The sequence below is a fragment of the Lutra lutra genome, chromosome 4, assembly GCF_902655055.1.
Source record: "Lutra lutra chromosome 4, mLutLut1.2, whole genome shotgun sequence".
NCBI classification, from domain to species: Eukaryota; Metazoa; Chordata; class Mammalia; order Carnivora; family Mustelidae; genus Lutra; species Lutra lutra.
The window spans coordinates 94,772,870-94,791,320 of record NC_062281.1 but is presented as its reverse complement, the minus strand read 5'-3'; the positions used below and the strand labels follow the sequence as shown (position 1 = coordinate 94,791,320).

The 18,451-nt window shown below is 41.5% G+C and overlaps 1 protein-coding gene across 2 annotated transcripts in view; it reads right to left on the bottom strand.

Moving 5' to 3' along the window:
- The window catches only part of WARS2 (tryptophanyl tRNA synthetase 2, mitochondrial), a 92,402-nt gene that overhangs the window by 41,619 nt on the left and 32,332 nt on the right, over positions 1-18,451 (bottom strand). For both annotated transcript variants that reach the window (XM_047727502.1, XM_047727503.1), the window contains exon 2: positions 3,162-3,419. In XM_047727502.1, coding sequence (XP_047583458.1) covers positions 3,162-3,419 — 258 coding nt within the window. The remainder of the gene's footprint in view (positions 1-3,161; positions 3,420-18,451) is intronic.

Genomic DNA, 18,451 nt, shown 5'->3' with positions numbered 1-18,451 from the left:
TTTATGTTCAAAAGTGCTAATTTTATAGTAAATAAAAGAAAAGCCGATTAACATATCAAAGGCATGGAAAAGAGTGGGAATATAAAAATCTAAGTTTTTTTTTTTTTTTAAGATTTTACTTATTTATTCAGCAGGGAGTCCAATGTGCAGCTCAATCCCAGGACCCTGGGATCATGACCTCAGCTGAAGGCAGAAGCTTAACTGGCTGAGCCACCCGGGTGCCTTCTAAAAAAATCTAAGTTTTTAATTCTTTTCAAATGTAGGATTAACTTTATGGGAAATAAAAATAAAACTTGAGCAACAAACAAAAAGATAGGGGAAAAATGTGATGTGTGTACCTTCACTGGATCATTATTTAAACAAGCCAAATATAAAAGACATTTTGGGAGAATCAGCATAACTTGAATACGGACTGGGTATGAGATGATCATATGGAATTATCATTAGCTTTGTTAGGTGTGATGACAGTATTGTGGTTATGTAAGAACATTTCCTCAATTTATAGAGAGATACACTGAAATTTTGGAGACTGAAATCCCATGATATATGTTATCTGCCTTAAAATACTTAAACCACAACCCGGGCACCTAGGTGGTACAGACAGTTAAGCATCCAACTCAGTTTTGACCCAGAGTCATGATCTCAGGATTGTGAGATTGACCCCACGATGAACAGCCCCTCAAGCCCTACATTGGGCTCCACGCTCAGTACAGAGTCTCCTTAAGACTTTCTCTCCCTCGCCCTCTGCCCCCACTCTCGTATGCACACTCTTTCTCTTCCAAATAAATAAATAAATCTTAAAAAAAAATACTTCAGCAACAACAAAGAACAACACCAATGAGACAAATCACAAAATGCTAGCAAGTGATGGGGGTAGAGTACACTATTCTCCCTACTCATCCATACATTTTTAAGTATTAAGGAACGAAAACCCGATAAAATATCCAGTCCATCCACTGAGTTGTTTTAAGGTTGGTTGCCTGAGTTAAAGCAGAAAATGGTCCAGACCAAATATGTCTTGAGGTCAGAAAGGCACCTGCGGAAGTCTTTTGTCCTGTCTTTGTGGGACAAAGTGGAGACTGTGGGCAGATGAGTGCTTCGTTCACGTTTTCCTGGCAGGCTACCCAAACTCCCTGGAGGGAGCTGCAGTCTGGGAAGGGAGCAGGGGACCTGTGAGATCGTGTGGAGGAGGCCTGAGGCCACCGAGGAAAACAGGCAACACCTGACCTGCCCTTGCTGATCTAGACCTACAACCACTACAGGAACCAAGGAGCTCATTACATAATATAAAAAAAATCAAAAGGAAGGGACTCCCGTGATCCCTCACGTATGAGGGAATTCTTACAGTCTCCCACACTGTGGGCAATGCTTTCCATTGCTGTTTTGAACAACAAAGTACCACACTGAAGAAGAGACCTCAATTATTGCCAATTTTAGAAGCTTGCAGAGGTCACTGCCAAAAACCCTTTAAAAAGAAGGGGAAAAATTATAATGTGGTGATCATTCCTGGGGTATGAGCTCAAAGTGCAAGCACTGGATGTAGTTGAAAATGAGCCTTTAATTTTAAACGTCACTTAACAAAGCAGTCTGGCAACTGGTGGCTTTGTGGAGATGTAGACATTTTCGCCTTCTAGAAGGATGGAAATAGGCACTGGGAATATGATTTTTAGAAATGGTATCACAGAAGGATCAAAAGGGAGCTTGTGTTAAAAACAGCTTCGATGAAGTGAAGTGGTATCCAGTAACTTTACAAAGTGGTTCTAATGATGATCAGCGTTATAATGTTGGAGACAGACTTAGAAGCGTGTGAATAAACATTGTTTCATGAAATAGGACAGGCACATTCCTTTCAAACAGATGGCAAGAGTGCTCCTGAGGTGGGACAACCAGCTTGAAGAAGTCCTACGAGGTAAGGACCTATAGGGTAAGGCTAGTGTGGAACAAGTATCTCTGAGTATATGAAGAGCAGTCCCGTGGAAGACAGAGTTGATTTACTTTGTATTTTTAGAGAGCAGAAATCAAATGAATGGATGGAAGTTACAGGGAGACAGGTATCAGCTCAACAGAAGCAAGTATATTTATGTATTTAAGACAATTACATCAGTCCAAGATTGAATTTGAAAAGTTATGTGCATGTAAAGGCTCTCTGACCAACTGTGAGGAAGGAAATGGAGGTAAATTGCCTTTATGGACATTTTAATGGTCAGATTCTATTATTTTGTCATATTATTTCCAAATTAGAAACACACTTTAAGTTGATAAATATATTTATTTTTGAAGATATTCATTTCTTCCATATTTTTTTAAAGGGTCACTCTCTGGGAATCATGACACTAAGTTCTGTGGGTGATAAAACATACATAAAAATGACAATCGTCAGAAGTTTATGATCAAGGCAGGAGGTACACACATGAATAACCCATACCACGCATGCATACATGTTAACATGTAGGCTGTGGCTTTGTCATAAGGTTCAAGAGGGTATGTAATGAGGGCACGATCCAGTTAAATTTTTCATCTTGGCTATGGAGTCTCTTAAGTTCCCTGTCTCTGGTCCAGGCTATCTGCCCGTCCAAGAGTAACTGATTCATCCATAGTAACGATATCAGTCAAATATTTTGGCTCTGTTTTGAAGCCTTTCTTGGCTTGGACTCAAAAGACTGGACAGTGTCTTCCAATTTCCCAGCTAGTTCTCTCAAGTCTTCTCAAAAGCTATTATACAAAGAAGGAACAATGGGAATGATCCAATAGGTCTTCCAAATGCAATACCCAGTAAAGCAACAATGAAAGTACGCAAAACCACTAGTTGCTAAATTCTATCCTTGATCCTGAGGAGATTAGTCAACAGTATGAATTCAGCAATTTGGATACAACCCAGTAGAAAAAAACAATATCAGATTTGTAAGTACTAAAGAGATACCACATTTTGGTATATGAAGCAAGAACAGTGGAGGAAAAGGTGAAACATACTTTTGCCCTATGATGACATTTAAAGATGTGAATATAGGATGAATATTAAAATGAACTCATGGCATCTGATGAGGTCACTCTTGAACAATTTTCAAAGACTCACAAACAGGAGCTATATAAACTTTCATTCAAAGTTTTCCTCACATAATTTGATAATACAAGTTTTCTTGGTTCTAATCTGAGAAGCTGACCTGAGATTGTTGGAAAAGGATGCTCTTCTCTGGGTTTATGCCACAGGCAAGAAGAACAGCGGTCATGTCCAAGATGCTCTGCCGGAGGACGGCTGGGTCCTGGGGGACGGTGATGGAGTGTAGGTCAACAATGCTGTAGAGCACCGAGCTGTACTCTTCCTGCAACCTCACCCAGGTCTCAATGGCTCCCAGGTAATTGCCGAGGTGGGGGATTCCTGTAGGCTGAATGCCTGAGAATACTCGCTTCACAGCATCTTTCTGGAAGAGAGGAAAACAAGCATTTGCTTTCAAGGCAGACTCCATGAATCCCATGGCCATGTTACCATAGCAACGATGACTAGTTCTACTTTTTACAACTGCAATCTGACAGTCATCCTTATGCATTTATTTTGCGCCCATGCAAAGCTCTGTATCAGGTGCTACTAGGGACGGAAAAGGATATTTAAAGTGTGGTTGGAGGGGCGCCTGGGTGGCTCAGTGGGTTAAAGCCTCTGCCTTCATCTCGGGTCATGCTCCCAGGGTCCTGGGATCGAGCCCCACATTGGGCTCTCTGCTCAGCAAGGAGCCTGCTTCCTCCTCTCTCTCTGCCTGCCTCTCTGCCTACTTGTGATCTCTGTCTGTCAAATGAATAAAATAAAATCTTTAAAAAAAATGTGGTTGGATTTTTCGTTGTTGTTGTTATGTCCAGTTAGCCACCATATTGTACATAATTAGTTTTGATGTAGTTTTCAATGATTCATTAGTTGAGTATAACACCCAGTGCTCATCACAACACATGCCTTCCTTAATACCCATCACCTGGTTATCCCATCCCCCTACGCCCCTCCCTTCTGTAATCCTCAGTTTGGTTCCCAGAGTCCAGAGTCTCTCATGGTCTGTCTTCCTCTCTGAGTTCTGGATTTTTTTTCTTTTTTTTCACTCAGAAACGTATAAATAAAAGGCACATGAGAAAGTCTGTAACCCCAAGCAATGCAATCTAACTGGAGATAGAGGATAGGTTTACAAAGAGATACGTTAACAGTACAGCGTGGCAACATGATCGAAATCAGTTCGCTGACATAAATAGCGGGGTGCAGAAGGCATTCCCAAGAGGAAAAGTTGACTGTGGATCTGGGGGTCACTGACAAAGACTTCAGACACAGAATCAAATTTCACTGGAGATTAAAGGGGCTTGAGGGTTTTACATGTGATTTCACTCATTTTGTAGTTAAGGTAAGGAAGTCAACAGCATTAGGGCTGAAGGCTACTGCTATCTACTTAATTCAGTTTTCTTTAGAAATCATTGCTGATATTACAACTTAGTGTGCAGGCTCTTGGGCTAGAAATTAGAAAACCTACACACTATTTCTAATATTGCTTCTTGATCAAGTTACTGAACTTTTTTGTGCTTCAGTTTCCTTTTGCTTTTGTTAAATCATTCTTTCACTTCTTCAAAGGGAGTTTTTAATTCTGTATGCTTTTTTTAAATCATAAAAACATTTTGTTAAGGCATGTTTTCCTACTGGTTTGTACTTTCTAATATTGAAGTTATAGTCAGAAAATGAGAAGGAAAAAGGTAATATGGGATGAAAAAATGTTAATTTTCTCTTGAATCATTTTGCATCCTGTAGTAAAACATGAAAAATGAATATATATCAGTAAATGTGCTATCATTAAGAGGTTCTGAAGGAATAAAATAAATCATTATCATTTTTAACAATAGCAACAAAATTTTAATAATGGCAGCCATAATTTGCTGACAACTATGTTGTGGCCATTTATGCTCAGGGCTTGCTATACATCAATGTGTTTAGTCATTGCAATACGCAAAATGGCAGGCATTTTATTGCCTCTGATTTACAGATGAGATAACTGAAGCTTGCCGATCTTTAGAGATTGTCCATGGTCACACACTAGTAAGAGGTGAAGTTGGGATATCAGGCCAGGTATCACTTACTTCAAAGCCCATGTATGTTCTTTCCACTAACTACTATCCAGTAAGGCTTTATGGCATTTGTTGTATTAATTTTGCAACTTTCCTATACACCTGCCAATTTCCAAAAAAATAACTTAAGGAGGGGGAAAAAAAGAACATTTTTATACATGTGTCTTTGTGTTCTGTGCGCCAACTTTCCCTAATGCAGATACCTAATTGCTGGGTCCTAAGGTATGCATTATGTATCTTCAAGTGTACTACAGTGAGCTAAACCCCTCCCAAGTAGGTAACATTTTGCAATTTCTACCATCAGTGTCATTGTTCCTCATCCAAATCAACACTGCCAGTATTTTCATTTTGAGCTAATATGGTGGATACAAGGTAGAACCTCATGAGGGTTTAATTGCATTTCTTGGATTATTAAAGAAGTTGAGAACTCTTAGGGTTACTGACCATTTTTATTCCCTCTTCTGTGGAAAAGTCTACTGAAGTTATTTTGCCTGTTTTTCTCAGATTGGATTGTCTTTTTACTAATTTGGGTGTTTTTATATATCCCGGATACTAATATTTTATCAATTATATGTACAGCCAATATAGTATCTCATTGCGTAGCTATTGTCTTCTTTTTTTTTTTTTTAAGATTTTATTTATTTATTTGACAGACAGAGATCACAAGTAGGCAGAGGCAGGCAGAGAGAGAGAAGGAAGCAGGCTCCCTGCTGAGCAGAGAGCCCAGTACGGGGCTTGATCCCAGGACCCTGAGATCATGACCCGAGCTGAAGGCAGAGGCTTAACCCACTGAGCCACCCAGGCGCCCCGCTATTTGTCTTCTTTATGTTATCTTTTGATGAAGAGATATTCTTAATTTTACCAAATATATAATTTTTGACTACAGACTTTTATGGCATACAAGAAATCTTTCAATACATTGAGGTCATGAAGACAAGAGTGTTTATACATACATACATATATAAAGCATATGTATATGTATGTGTAAGTATGCTTTAAAGTTTTATCTTTTACACTTAAGTCTGTATCCATTTGGAGTTTTTTGCATATGGTGTAAGGTATGCATCCAATTCCTTTTCTTCCTTTCCCCCCATATGGAGCTGTCGATTGTTCCAGTACCACTTATGGAAAAGGTTGGCTTTGACCATTATGCTGAAATGTCACTTCTGTCATAAATCAAGCATCTCTTTATGCTTGTGTCTGTATCTTGTGTTTCTATTCTTTCCCATCGGTCTGCGTGTCTATCTCTGATCAGTACCACAGTGTCTTTTTAGTAAGTCTTGGGATGTAGTGGAGCATGTCTTTTTACTTTCGTCTTCAAGAATTAGCTTAACCATGGGATACCTGGGTGGCTCATTTGGTTGAGTTGCTGCCATTGGCTCAGGTCATGATCCTGAGGTCCTGGGATCGAGTCCTGCATCGGGCTTCCCTGCTCAGCAGGGAGCCTGCTTCTCTCTCTGACTCTGCCTGCCACTCTGCCTGCTTGTGCTTGCTCTTTCCCTCTCTCTCAATCTGACAAATAAATAAATAAACAAAATCTTAAAAAAAAAAAGAGGAATTAGCTTACCCATCCTTGGCTCTTTATACTTCCCTATACATTTTTTTTTTAAGATTTTACTTATTTATTTATTTGTCAGAGAGAGAGAGGGAGAGCACAAGCAGAGGGAGTGGCAGGCAGAGAGAGAGGGAGAAGTAGGGTCCCTGCTGAACAGGGAGCCCGATGAGGGGCTCGATCCCAAGAACCTAGGATCATGACCTGAGCTGAAGGCAGACACTTAACTGACTGAGCCACTCAGGCATCCCTTCCCTATGTGTTTTAGAATCACCTTATCAAGTTCCAAGAGGAAAAAAACGGTCAAAAAACTGTTAGGGTTTTTGACTGAGATTGCATTGACTCTATAGATTGCTTTGGGTGTTTTTATAATATTTGGACCCCCAGTCCAGGAAACCATATGAGGATCTAGGGTAAAGCATGGGGACTATAGTTGATAATACTGTATTGTATAAGTGGAATTTGCTAAGACAGTAGAACTTAAATATTCTCACCAAAATAACTAAATGAAGATAAACAGGTAAGGTGATGGTGTGTTAATTATGCAGGGGGAGGAAGCCCTTTCATAAGCCATATGTATATCAAAATCACTGGGATGTACACTTTAAATATCTCACAATTTCCTTTTTTCTTTTTTAATTTAAATTCAATTGATTAACATATATTATTGGTTTCAGACATAGAGGTCAGTAATTCATCAGTCTTATATAATACCCAGTGCTCATTACATCACGTGCCCTCCTTAATGTCCATCACTCTGTTACCCCATCCTCCCACCCCCCTCTACCCTCTAGCAACACTGTTTCCTATGATTAATAGTCTCTTATGGTTTATCTCCCTCTCTAATTTCCTCTTGTTTTATTTTCTTCTCCCTTCCCCTATGATCCTCTGCTTTGCTTCTTAAATTCCACGTATGAGTGAGATCATTTAATAAAAGCCACTAAAACAAATGAAATCTTGCAGAGTACCTGGGTCGCTCGGTCTGTTAAGCATCTGCCTTTGGTTCAGGTCATGATCCCAGGGTCCTGGGATGGAGCCCTGTATTAGGCTCTTTGCTCAGTGGGGAGCCTGCTTCTCCCTCTCCCTCTGCCTCCCTCTGTCTGTCTCTCATGAATAAATAATCTTTAAAAAAAATGAAATCATGAGAAAATATGGACTCTGAGAAACAAACTGGGGGTAGGGGTGGGGGTGAGGGGATGGGTTAGCATGGTGGTGGGTATTAAGGAGGGCATGTATTGCATGGAGCACTGGGTGTTATCCACAAACAATGAATCATGGAACAATACATCAAAAACTAATGATGTACTGTATGGTGAGTAACATAACATAATTTTAAAAAGCAACAAAAAAAGAAATCTTGCCATTTGCAATGATGTAGATGGAACTAGAGGATATTATGCTAAGCAAAATAAGTCTATCTTACAATTTCCTTTGTCAATTATACCTCAGTATAATTGAGATATAGAAAAAAAAAGAAAGGGAACATAATAAAAAGTATGTATTCCTAACACTAGCTTTTAAAGGCTAATCTTCTTTAGATATGTGTGGGCCAAGGCTATTTAAGTTTTGCCCTTCCCCTTCCCCAAGAATTCTAAATCCTACAAATACAGCCTGTTTTCCCCATATCTGCTTATTTTCCTCTCTACTTCTGAGATGACAGCTGTAAGATAAAATGCTACATTCTACTGACGCATCATTATTATACTCAATCCAAGCACTCAGGAGACCTGAAAGATATGTGGCTCCAAGGATATGAAAAATATATTTTAAGGAACTGAGAACAAATATAATCTTACCACTGAAAAACCACATGCACGTGTGCACACACACTCACACACACACACACACACACACACGGCCTTGAGATGACTAATATGACTAATTCCCCAAATCATAATTTAGAAATATTTTTGTAGAAAACAGTTTGAGGTTCTGAAGTGAAGCTGGGGGTCAGGGATGAGAGAGAAAGAGAGAGAGAGGATAGAATAAGCACATATCAGTGAGGCTTCTTCAGTACCTGGGACCTCAATCAGCCCTGGGTTCCTGATATGGGAATTAAGCAAAGGAGCTTTCAGTGAGGTAAAAAAATGATTAATGGGCTTTAGGGACTGATTGATGAAGAGAGAAAGCAAAGCAGAAAAACAAGCTCTGAACTTAATAAATGGAAGAGGAAAAAATATATACCATCCAGAAATACTTGACTTAGGATGAAGAGGGGCTATTTATGCTAATGTAAAGGGTTATGAAGAGTAGGAATATCAAGCTGGAAAAAAAAAGACTACAGATATTTGCACATACATTCCTCCATGGTCAAACTAAGGAATTATTCCCCAGGAGAAACCAAAAAAACCTAATTCTTGAGAAAACTAAAAGAGAAAGCACGACATAGGACAGAGTGTGGGGAAAAAAAGAACTGTAACCACTGGGAACGGCCTAGACATGATCTAATATATCTTTTCCACTCTCCAGTTTCTGTGATTCTATACATCCACGCAGAGGGAATGATGTTATCAAGAAATAAGAGCAACCAGAAATGTTTTGTTCAATTTTCAAGGAGCTATTAAAAAAAAATACAGCCCCTCAACGAGAGCTGGATTCCTGGTCTTAAAAATATACAGCGAGTATCCTGCTCTTCGGCGGTGAGTTTATGTTCCCATCTGATCCCCTGGCAGGAGTCAGCAGGCAGCCTGTCGGCATGGCAGGGGGGCTCTGCCCGGTGCCGTGAAATCACTGGGCTGGAATGTGGAGTTTGGGTGGTGGGAGGACGGGGGTTCTGTGTTCAAAAGCGCTAGCGCTGGAAAAGAATGAAAATGAGAGGTGCGTGGGCTTCCCAGGGGACAGGAGGCAAGCCACAAAGAAAACAGCTACAGGAGGAGCCCACTGGCCCTCACTCATGGAGACTTCTGGAGTGTCAGCCTACAGTCCCATCACAGTGCGGCGGATTAAAAATAAATAAATAAATAAAAGAAGCGTTTTACAAAACGGGGCCCTGGTTGTATTTCAGGCGCTACTTCCTGAACAAATGCCACTTCAGTCAATATATTCATTGGCTCGTTTTGTAACAGAAACAGCATTACCAAGGGGCGACATCAGCCCCGGGGATTTGATCAATTCCAGAAGAGAGGGTGGGGGTTCAAATCAAAGGGAGAACATGCTTAGCAATCTGACAACCAACTAGCTAACACCAGTCCTGTCTTAAGGTAGGAAGCAGATCCAAAATTCACAATTACCTTCCTTTTAATTACTGCACCCAAAAGCAAGTGAAAAATTGGAAGCTGCTAATTCTAGCATGAGATGGTTTTTGTGAGTAGCTAGAAAGAGCTTCTGCTTTTAATTTCAAGTGAATAAAATACATCAAAAGGAGGCTGCCTACTAGCTTTGAAACACTTTCAGCTTGGGTATGGTGTCAGGAACCAAAGGTTTCAAGTACAAATTTCAAGACTCTTATTACCAAGCCTGCCTGTAACCAGATGTAACACCAACTGGGCACTCAGCTCACCTGTTGTAACTACAGTCAAAAGTGCCCCAAAGCCTTGGCTGAACAACCACTGTGTCTAATTGGTTCCATAAAGGGCATGTTCTCACAGAGTACGATAAAAAAAAAAAACAAAAAAAAAACACAAAACCCCTAAAAACCAAAAACCAACATTATTAACTAATTGGGCTGAAAATCTCTTTCTGTAATTCTATGTATTCTGCTTTTATTTTATTTTATTTTTTGGCTATTTATTCTTCTAGTTGTATATAAATAAAGATACATCTTCAGATTCTCACTCCTTAGCTCTCTGTCAGTGTTTCCCAATTCTATCATGTCTGTCACCCTACTATTTCGATCCTAGGCTCCTTCAGCGTCTCAATGTTTGATATTGCCTCTGTTGTTGTTTTGAAAGTGCCTTTCCTACCAGTTAGTGATTTAAGAGCTGAAACAGACTCAGCATAAAAAAACAGCACCTCAGCCCTGGCTGGGAGGAGCCAGGTGCTTTCTCTGAAGCTTTCTTTGGCCACCGCTCAGCATTGTTCCGCCACAAGTCACTCTTTTCTTCCAGAAAGTACGGAGAGCTCTGGGTTCTGGGGAGAAAATGCTGACTCAGCACCAAGAAAAATGGGTTCATTTCTGCTTAGAAATGAAACCAGATGCTCAGACCTGGGAATTGGTAAATATTAATTCAATATAAGAGGAAGTAGGTCTTCTATCTCCCCCCACAAGAGGCAATATGTAAGCTGATAATTAAAGCTGAAGGGAAAAATATTTTAAAGAGAAAAAAATTATGAAGAAGTGACGAGCCCAGTCACCTGTGAGCCCCTTAAGGGCACAGATGAAAAACACTATTGTTAGGCTGTGCAAGAGTTGAAAAGGGATAAACTTGACTTTTAAAAAGTTGCCTGCAGACTTATTTAAGCCTCTTCCATATTTCAGGAGCTGTGTCTATTTGTTCTGTGGGCTCTGTGTGGTCCTCCGACCCTGTCATGGAAGGAAGGTTCACGCACGTGTATTTCTTTCTTGTCATGGACTGCGGCAGTCAGAAACACTCCGGCCTTACCTTCTAGGGAAGGATACTGCTCGGGGAAATCACAGGCAGGGGGCCAGCCCCAGAGCTGAGCTCTTGCTGCTAACTCCAGCTCGCTCCCTTCCTCCACACTAGGCTGCGGCCCCTTTAGAATTTGCTCTCCAGGTTGGCCTGGCCTTTAAGTGCCCTCAGCCCACCAACACCTCCCCTCCCCCCACAGTCTTCTCAGAGGGTCAAAGCACATCCCAGAGACTGTTTACCAAAAGGCCAAGGATACACAGCTGGCAGTACAGCTAGGACCAGAATCCAGAACCTCAGAGCGCAGAGCTACAGACCACAGAACGCTTTTCCCCAGGTTTGGACACTGACCATGTTCTTTTCTTCTGCAGCTATTTCCTTTGTACCTCAACATCTCCCTGGGCTTATATTCTCCAGGTCTTCTTTGTTTTTTTCCCCCTACATGTTAAATGGCAACTCAACAAATGTCTCCCCATCAGACAGAGATAATAAAATATAAAGTCTGGGGACTTCGGCTTGCAGGAAAGATTGCCTTGTCACCTCAGGGCAGCTAAGCTATATTTAAATGCAAAGGTCATATGTAGGTTCAGCATAAACTGGCCAGTCCCTTAAGTTTTTATTGGAAAGGTGATTAAAAATAAATAAAATATTATCTGAAGATGATAGATAATTCTAACACAATGTGATATGTGGTAGGAAATATTTTAAATTCCTAATGATAACACCACTTGCTAAACCAAATCAGCAAGGGGGAAAAAAAAAAAAAAACCAAAGCAGCGAGGGTCAATTTTTGACATAAACAACAACAACAGAAATTTTTTTGACATAAACATCCTAACCACTACCACATACTGTATTTTTATGTTGAATGGAGCAAGAAACCCAGGCAAGAGATCAAGAAGTACTAAACTTGTAAAAGTGTAAAGAATAATCTGAAATGCTTATGAAAAGATCAGTTTTCCCTCATAAGAAAATGCAAATGGAAATTAAAAAATTTTAATTTTTTAAAATTAAAAAAAATTTAATGAGTTTAATTGCAACTCATTAAAGTATGAGATCATCCTGGGGAGAGATGAGTTTCTCATTACCTCTTGCGCCCAACTCAAGGCTTACCTCCTAAGTGCTGTCACTGGTCACCCAGCCACATCAGTGCCTGCCTGATGTCCCATCTGCAGCTGATTGTCCGAGAACATAATCTTTTTGCTCTCAATGGAGAGATCTAGCTACCCACACCATAGTCCTCAGACTGTTAGGAAATGTGTGAGGACTAGATTACGGTGATTTTAAAGCCTTTCTTTTTTATTTACGTACCCTTATCCAAATGTAATATTCTTTTTTGAAAAGATTTTATTTACTTATGTGTATGTGTGGAAGACAGAGAGAGAGAGAGTATTGGGGGGTGAAGGTCAGAGGGAGAAGCAGACTCCACACCTCCACCCCCAGCAGGGAGCCTGATGTGGGACTCAATACCAGGACCCTGGGATCATGACCTGAGCTGAAGGCAGGTGCTTAACCCACTGAGCCAGCCAGGTGCCCCTCAAATGGACTATTCTCCCTAGATGTGCCCATCGTGTAAAGCAGCCCAAAGAAAAGCTGTGTAAGGCGGGTGACTAACAGGAGGGCGGGGAGTGCGGCCCTGTCTGCTCTTCTGCCCTCACCCCAGCCAGTCTCTGAGGGGGCTTCCCAGAGCACAGCTTTGAATACCACTGGATTCAAGACATTTTCTAAGTATTAACATTTTGTTGAAAATAAGAAGTTGTCTTCCTCAGGGTAGTGGGAAACATTCAGGAGAAGAAAGTTCTTTTAAAAAGAAGGTCTGAGGGCGCCTAGGTGGCTCAGTTGGTTAAGTGACTGCCTTCAGCTCAGGTCGTGATCCTGGAGTCCCAGGATCGAGTCCCGCATCAGGCTCCCAGCTCCATGGGGAGTCTGCTTCTCCCTCTGACCCCAGTGGACGAAACCTCACCTTCCATAGAGAACCGTGGACAGAGGTCCTAACCGGCCAGGAAGGACGGGTGGAACGGTTAATGGGCCACAGGCAGTTGGTCTTCGTTCCACCAAACATTGATGTTGGAAGATCGACCTGGGAGAATTGGCCAATGGGAAGACCACACTTCGGGAAGATTTACTGGCCGTTTTTAGAAGGCCTGTGTACATAATATGAAAAAGCTGCTCTCAGCTCCCCGCCGCCCAACCTTTCAAAGGAAAACTTTTGCCACATCTAGGACTTCTAGATGTAAAGAGGTTGCACACATATGATAAAGTAGAATTAGAAAAATCACACGTCTTGTAAATGCTTATTATTTTTTTTTTAAACCATAGAAAAGAAATGTCTTTTGAAAATGACTTTGAAATGGAATTGCTAGACCACCTCTTGAAGGGACATCAGGAGTGACACACATCCACATTTGTTCAGTTCTCATGCTCTCTCTCTCTCTCTCATTCTCTCTCTCAAATAAATAAAATCTTCAAAAAAAATAAATAAAAAGAAGGTCTGAGATAACGACACAGTCTTCTCCTTTCTTCTTCTCAGTTAAGGTTTAAACTTGTGTGGCTAGGAATGCCTTTCCCAGTCATCCTCCATCATCCTATGTGAGGAGCTGACCTTGTTACTTGCCAGTCCTGCAGAGCTCATTCCCAGTGTTCATTCAGACTGTTCCCGATGCCTTCAACCCCTTCTCTGCTGGGCAAATCCCCTGGGTCTTCAAGGTCTAACAATCTCTCCCTGATTCTAAACCTCTTAAACATATCTTCTCTTCTCCCTCTCCCTCTCTCTCTTTCCCTCTCTCTCACACACACACAGAGTCAGTCCCCCTACCTGCCTCCCCCATTCTCTTCCTCTCTCTCTCTCCTCCTGCCCCCTTCCATTCTCTGTCTCCCCTCATCCCCAGGGCAGAACAGATCCCTCCTTCATTCATTCATTCTTCATTATTGCACATATCACACTGGCAATTTGGTAAATATTTTCTTATTTGCTTAGAAAATATTTTCTCACCTAGAATATGAGCTGCTTTGGGGCAGGGGCTGCCATCTTTATATCTCATTTAATCCTCACAGAATGCCCTATGAACTAGATAATCATCTGTTTTACAGATGAAGAAACTGAGGCACAATGGGGTTCAGTGAATGGGGGATAGCCAGTGAGTAGTGGACTTGAACCTCCCTCATTCAACCTCAGCTGTATATACTTAGAGGGAGACTCTGAAAATACAGTGAGGCAGCCAAGAAACTATTTGCTTTTACCCCTCTGATCCAATATACGATGCTACCTTTAGATGTATGGCCCCAAATCTGCTTGAATTTAGGCTTTCAAGAACTTCTGAGGGGATGTGCGACTCTCTCCCCTGCACTGTTCCCTGTATAAAGAGAACTACCCTATGTACTCCCTGTTTTCATTCAGAAGTGGTGGCCCGTACCAGGGCAGGTGACAGGGACAGTGGTTCTTATTCATCTGGGCAACAGCTTCCATGCTAATTCTAAACACAGGTGGTGAGAGAGACAGCCAACAGGAAGGGGTTAGGAATCACTGCTGACATGTGCAACTGGGAAGATTGATGGTTTCCCTCCCTCTTTTTCCCCACTGTGTCGGCCTGGGGGCAGAGATGCAGGAGCTGGCGAGCCGGGACAGTAATATACACAGCGCAACGTCGACCTCGCCACAGCGCTGATTAATGAGACTGAAATGACACAGAAAACAGGCGGTGCTTCGCAGACAGAATTCACAGGCCTTTCTTTCTTTAATGATTTCAACAAAAGCAGTTCCCAGAAACCGCCAGGTTTGAACTGGAATACCCCATGGCTAGAGCAAGGCAAGGAGGTTACATTCGGTGGAATGCTGGAGCAAAGGGTGGGAGCATGAGGAGGAGTTGGTGAGGAAGGAAATTGGCTTGTGATCGGGTGGGGACAAACGGTTCACCAATGCCTCTTCTCTTTCCGCTTGGCTGAAAAATGCCACAGAGTTCCAGGCAGGAGAGTCATTTACCTTTCCGACTTAAGGGAAAGAGGACAACAGGAGGATACGGTATCACAAAGAATTTCACCCTGTTCAAAGCGCTCTTCCTTCGTAGGAGCCGGGAGACTGGATCACTGATTTTTCCCTATCTTTTGCTACAGTTGCATACTGCATACATTAAAACAGGGTTTTCAAAAAGAAAGTAGATTGATTTTAACCCATTTAAAAGACTGGTTTTTAATGAATATTATTCGAGTACTTATTACAACTATCTGTTGGACATATCCATTTGGATTTCCCACCCGCAGCTCTCCCAGCTTAGTATTATATGCAAAATCAAATGTACTGACTCACAACCTTCCCGTCAAATTCCCTACCCCACCCCCCACTCCCCACTCTCTGCCCCAGACCTGCTGTGTTTCTGTATCTCAGTCTCAGCTAATGGGCTAATGACACAACCTACTACTCAGCCTCCCAATCTCAAGAGTCACCCCCCTTTCCTTCCCTTTGCTCCTCAGATTCTGTGGGTTAAAATCCTGGCTGCTCCCACTACTAGGCCGGTGATCTTTGACAAGAAGTTGGGCCTCATTGCCATCATCTGAAACCAAAATTTTAATAGTACTACTTCATAGGATTATTGCAAGAATTAAATAAATTGGTACATAAAAAGTGCTCAAAATGGTACCTGACACATAGAAAATGCCCAACAAATATTCACCTGTGATTGATCTTAAATGCTCTCAGCACACACAAAAAATTATAATTAATGTGAGGTGACGGATGTCTTAACTAACCTATTTTTTTAAAAGATTTTATTTACGTATTTGACAGAGAGACAGTGAGACGGGAACACAAGCAGGGGGAGTGGGAGAGAGAGAAGCAGGCTTCCTGATGAGCAAGAAGCCTGATGCGGGGCCCGATCCCAGGATCCTGGGATCATGAACTAAGCCGAAGGCAGATGCTTAACAACTGAACCACCCAGGTACCCCTTACCTAACCTTGTGGTTATCTTTTCCCAGTGTATACATCTATCAAATCATCATGTTGTACACCTTCAACTTATATAATGTCATATGTCAATTAATAGTTTAATAAACCTGGAAAAAATTAGCTACTATTAAAGGGTCCGTGGACAAAAGGACAAAACCGATACAAAGCGAAGGTCAAGCAAAGCTTTATTTCGCTCCAAGCATCGAGAACCAAACCGACAGGCTGGGGCCACCTCTTACAGAGAAGGCGACTCCCTCCCTGCCTTACAGACTAACTTTTATAGAGCAAAGGCCATGTGGTTGAGCCTGGCCACACGCAGGTGGCCAATGAGATTGTAACACACAGAGAAAGCTGCACAGTCATGCTAGGTCACACACGGGTGGCCAACTGAATTATAATTCACCCTATAGTGGCTATTTGAACTAGCCTATCACTTTGGTCAGAATTGGCACCCAAAAGGAGCCCAGAAGGAGCCCAAAAGGCAGGGCCCACATTCTTTGGTATTCAGGGAGATAGTATGTGCACTTTACTGATTGGATGTCTCCACCTGGCCTGACTCATCCTTGCATTCTGGGCTCTGTTATCTCTCCCTGACCTGACACGTCCTGGTATATGGGCTCTTTTATCAGGGGCTGGTCGGCCATATTTTACCAGTTTCCCAGACCCGTTTCTAAGTGAGTTCCTCTGGGGGGCAGGGTCAATCTAAGTTCACTGCATAAACAACAAAATGGCTGCTCTACCAAGGTGGGGCTGCTCAGGCTAAGTAGGCCCTTACATTATTATTATCATCATCCAATCAGTTACTAAGTCATCAGGATGTTACCCAATACAATTTTACTTCCCCAACTCCATCAATGTGGTCTAAACCCCACTCATCTCATCTGTTCAGTAGCTTTGATCTGACCACTTGAAATATCTTCTTGAAATAGTGAAACTCCACTGGTTTTTCCTTTCCTACGGGGTCAAAACCAAACACCTGAATTTGGTGTATAAAATCCTTCATAAGTGGACTTCACACACACATGTAAATTACATCAACATGATAGAGGCACATATCTCCATGAATGAGCTTTAATCAAGTGAAAAAATCCTATGAGAAATTTTGGTTTAATGTTTAAATTTAACATTTTATGACATGTTATTTTTCACTAATTATCCTGGCACTAGAAGCCAATATCACATTCAACTAAAACTACAAGAATAATCTTTAGTATTTATAATTTAAAGCCCAAAATGCAAAAATAAAAAAAAAGTGACAATTGACATTATTCTAGATAAGATTAAATGTATAGTATTTCCATTGCTTGGTGTCATGGGTTGAATATATCTCCCTAAAACTCATGTCCACCTGACCTTCAGAATGTGACCTTATTTGGAAATGGATGTTTTCAGATATAGTCAATAAAGAAGAAGTCATACTGGATTAGAGTAGGCCCTAAATCCTATGACTGATGTCCTTATAAGAAGAGGAGAGAAACGGGGAAAAGCCTATATGACATGGGAGACAGACTAGAGGGATGTAGCAACAAGTCAAGGAATGCCAAGGACTGCAGGGAGCCCCTGGAAGCTGGAAGAGTCAAGGAAGGATCCTTCCCTAGACCTTCAGAAGGAGCGTGGCCCTACAGACACCTTGATTTCACGCCAGAGCTGTGAGAGAATGAATTTCTGTTGAACTGAGCCGGTGAGTCTTTCAGGATCTGTAATCAGCGGTGTGGGGGGGTGGGGACGGGACAGGGACGACAAGGCAGAATAGAACACAGCTTTTACCATTGGCTATTGAGATGGATCAGACCCCAGCAACCCATGTGCAGGGAGTGGTGCTGAGATGCAGGACACATTTTTGCATAGATCACGACAAACAAATGGATGAAGTTGCCCTTACTCTGTTCTGGAAAAACCGAAGTCCTAGGATCATACTTGCATTGATTTTGTACAATTATTGTGCATGGTTGGCTCTTCTCCATTTATTTCTTACAGTTGAACGGTAGCTCTGAAACCTTCACCACTCTGTAATCACTCCAAAAAGGCAAATTTAAACTTAGCACATACTATTTTCCTTGGTAAAAATATGGTGTACTGTTTATCTGATTAAGGAGCATGACATGCGCTATTGAGCTGCTATGATCTGCTGTTCTCCGCTGCAAGACTTTTTTATCCCCCTTTGAAACCTTAAGAGATTGGTTTTTGGTGTAATTACCCTAGCCCAAATGGTTCTGAGATACAGATTTTCTTAGATCATAAGCAATGAACTATTACTTTTACTTTCAAGGACAAAGTGAACACGTCCATGATTTCTCTTTGAAGCTGTTTAGAAAAAAATTCTTAAAATGCTTTGAATGGAATAAATAA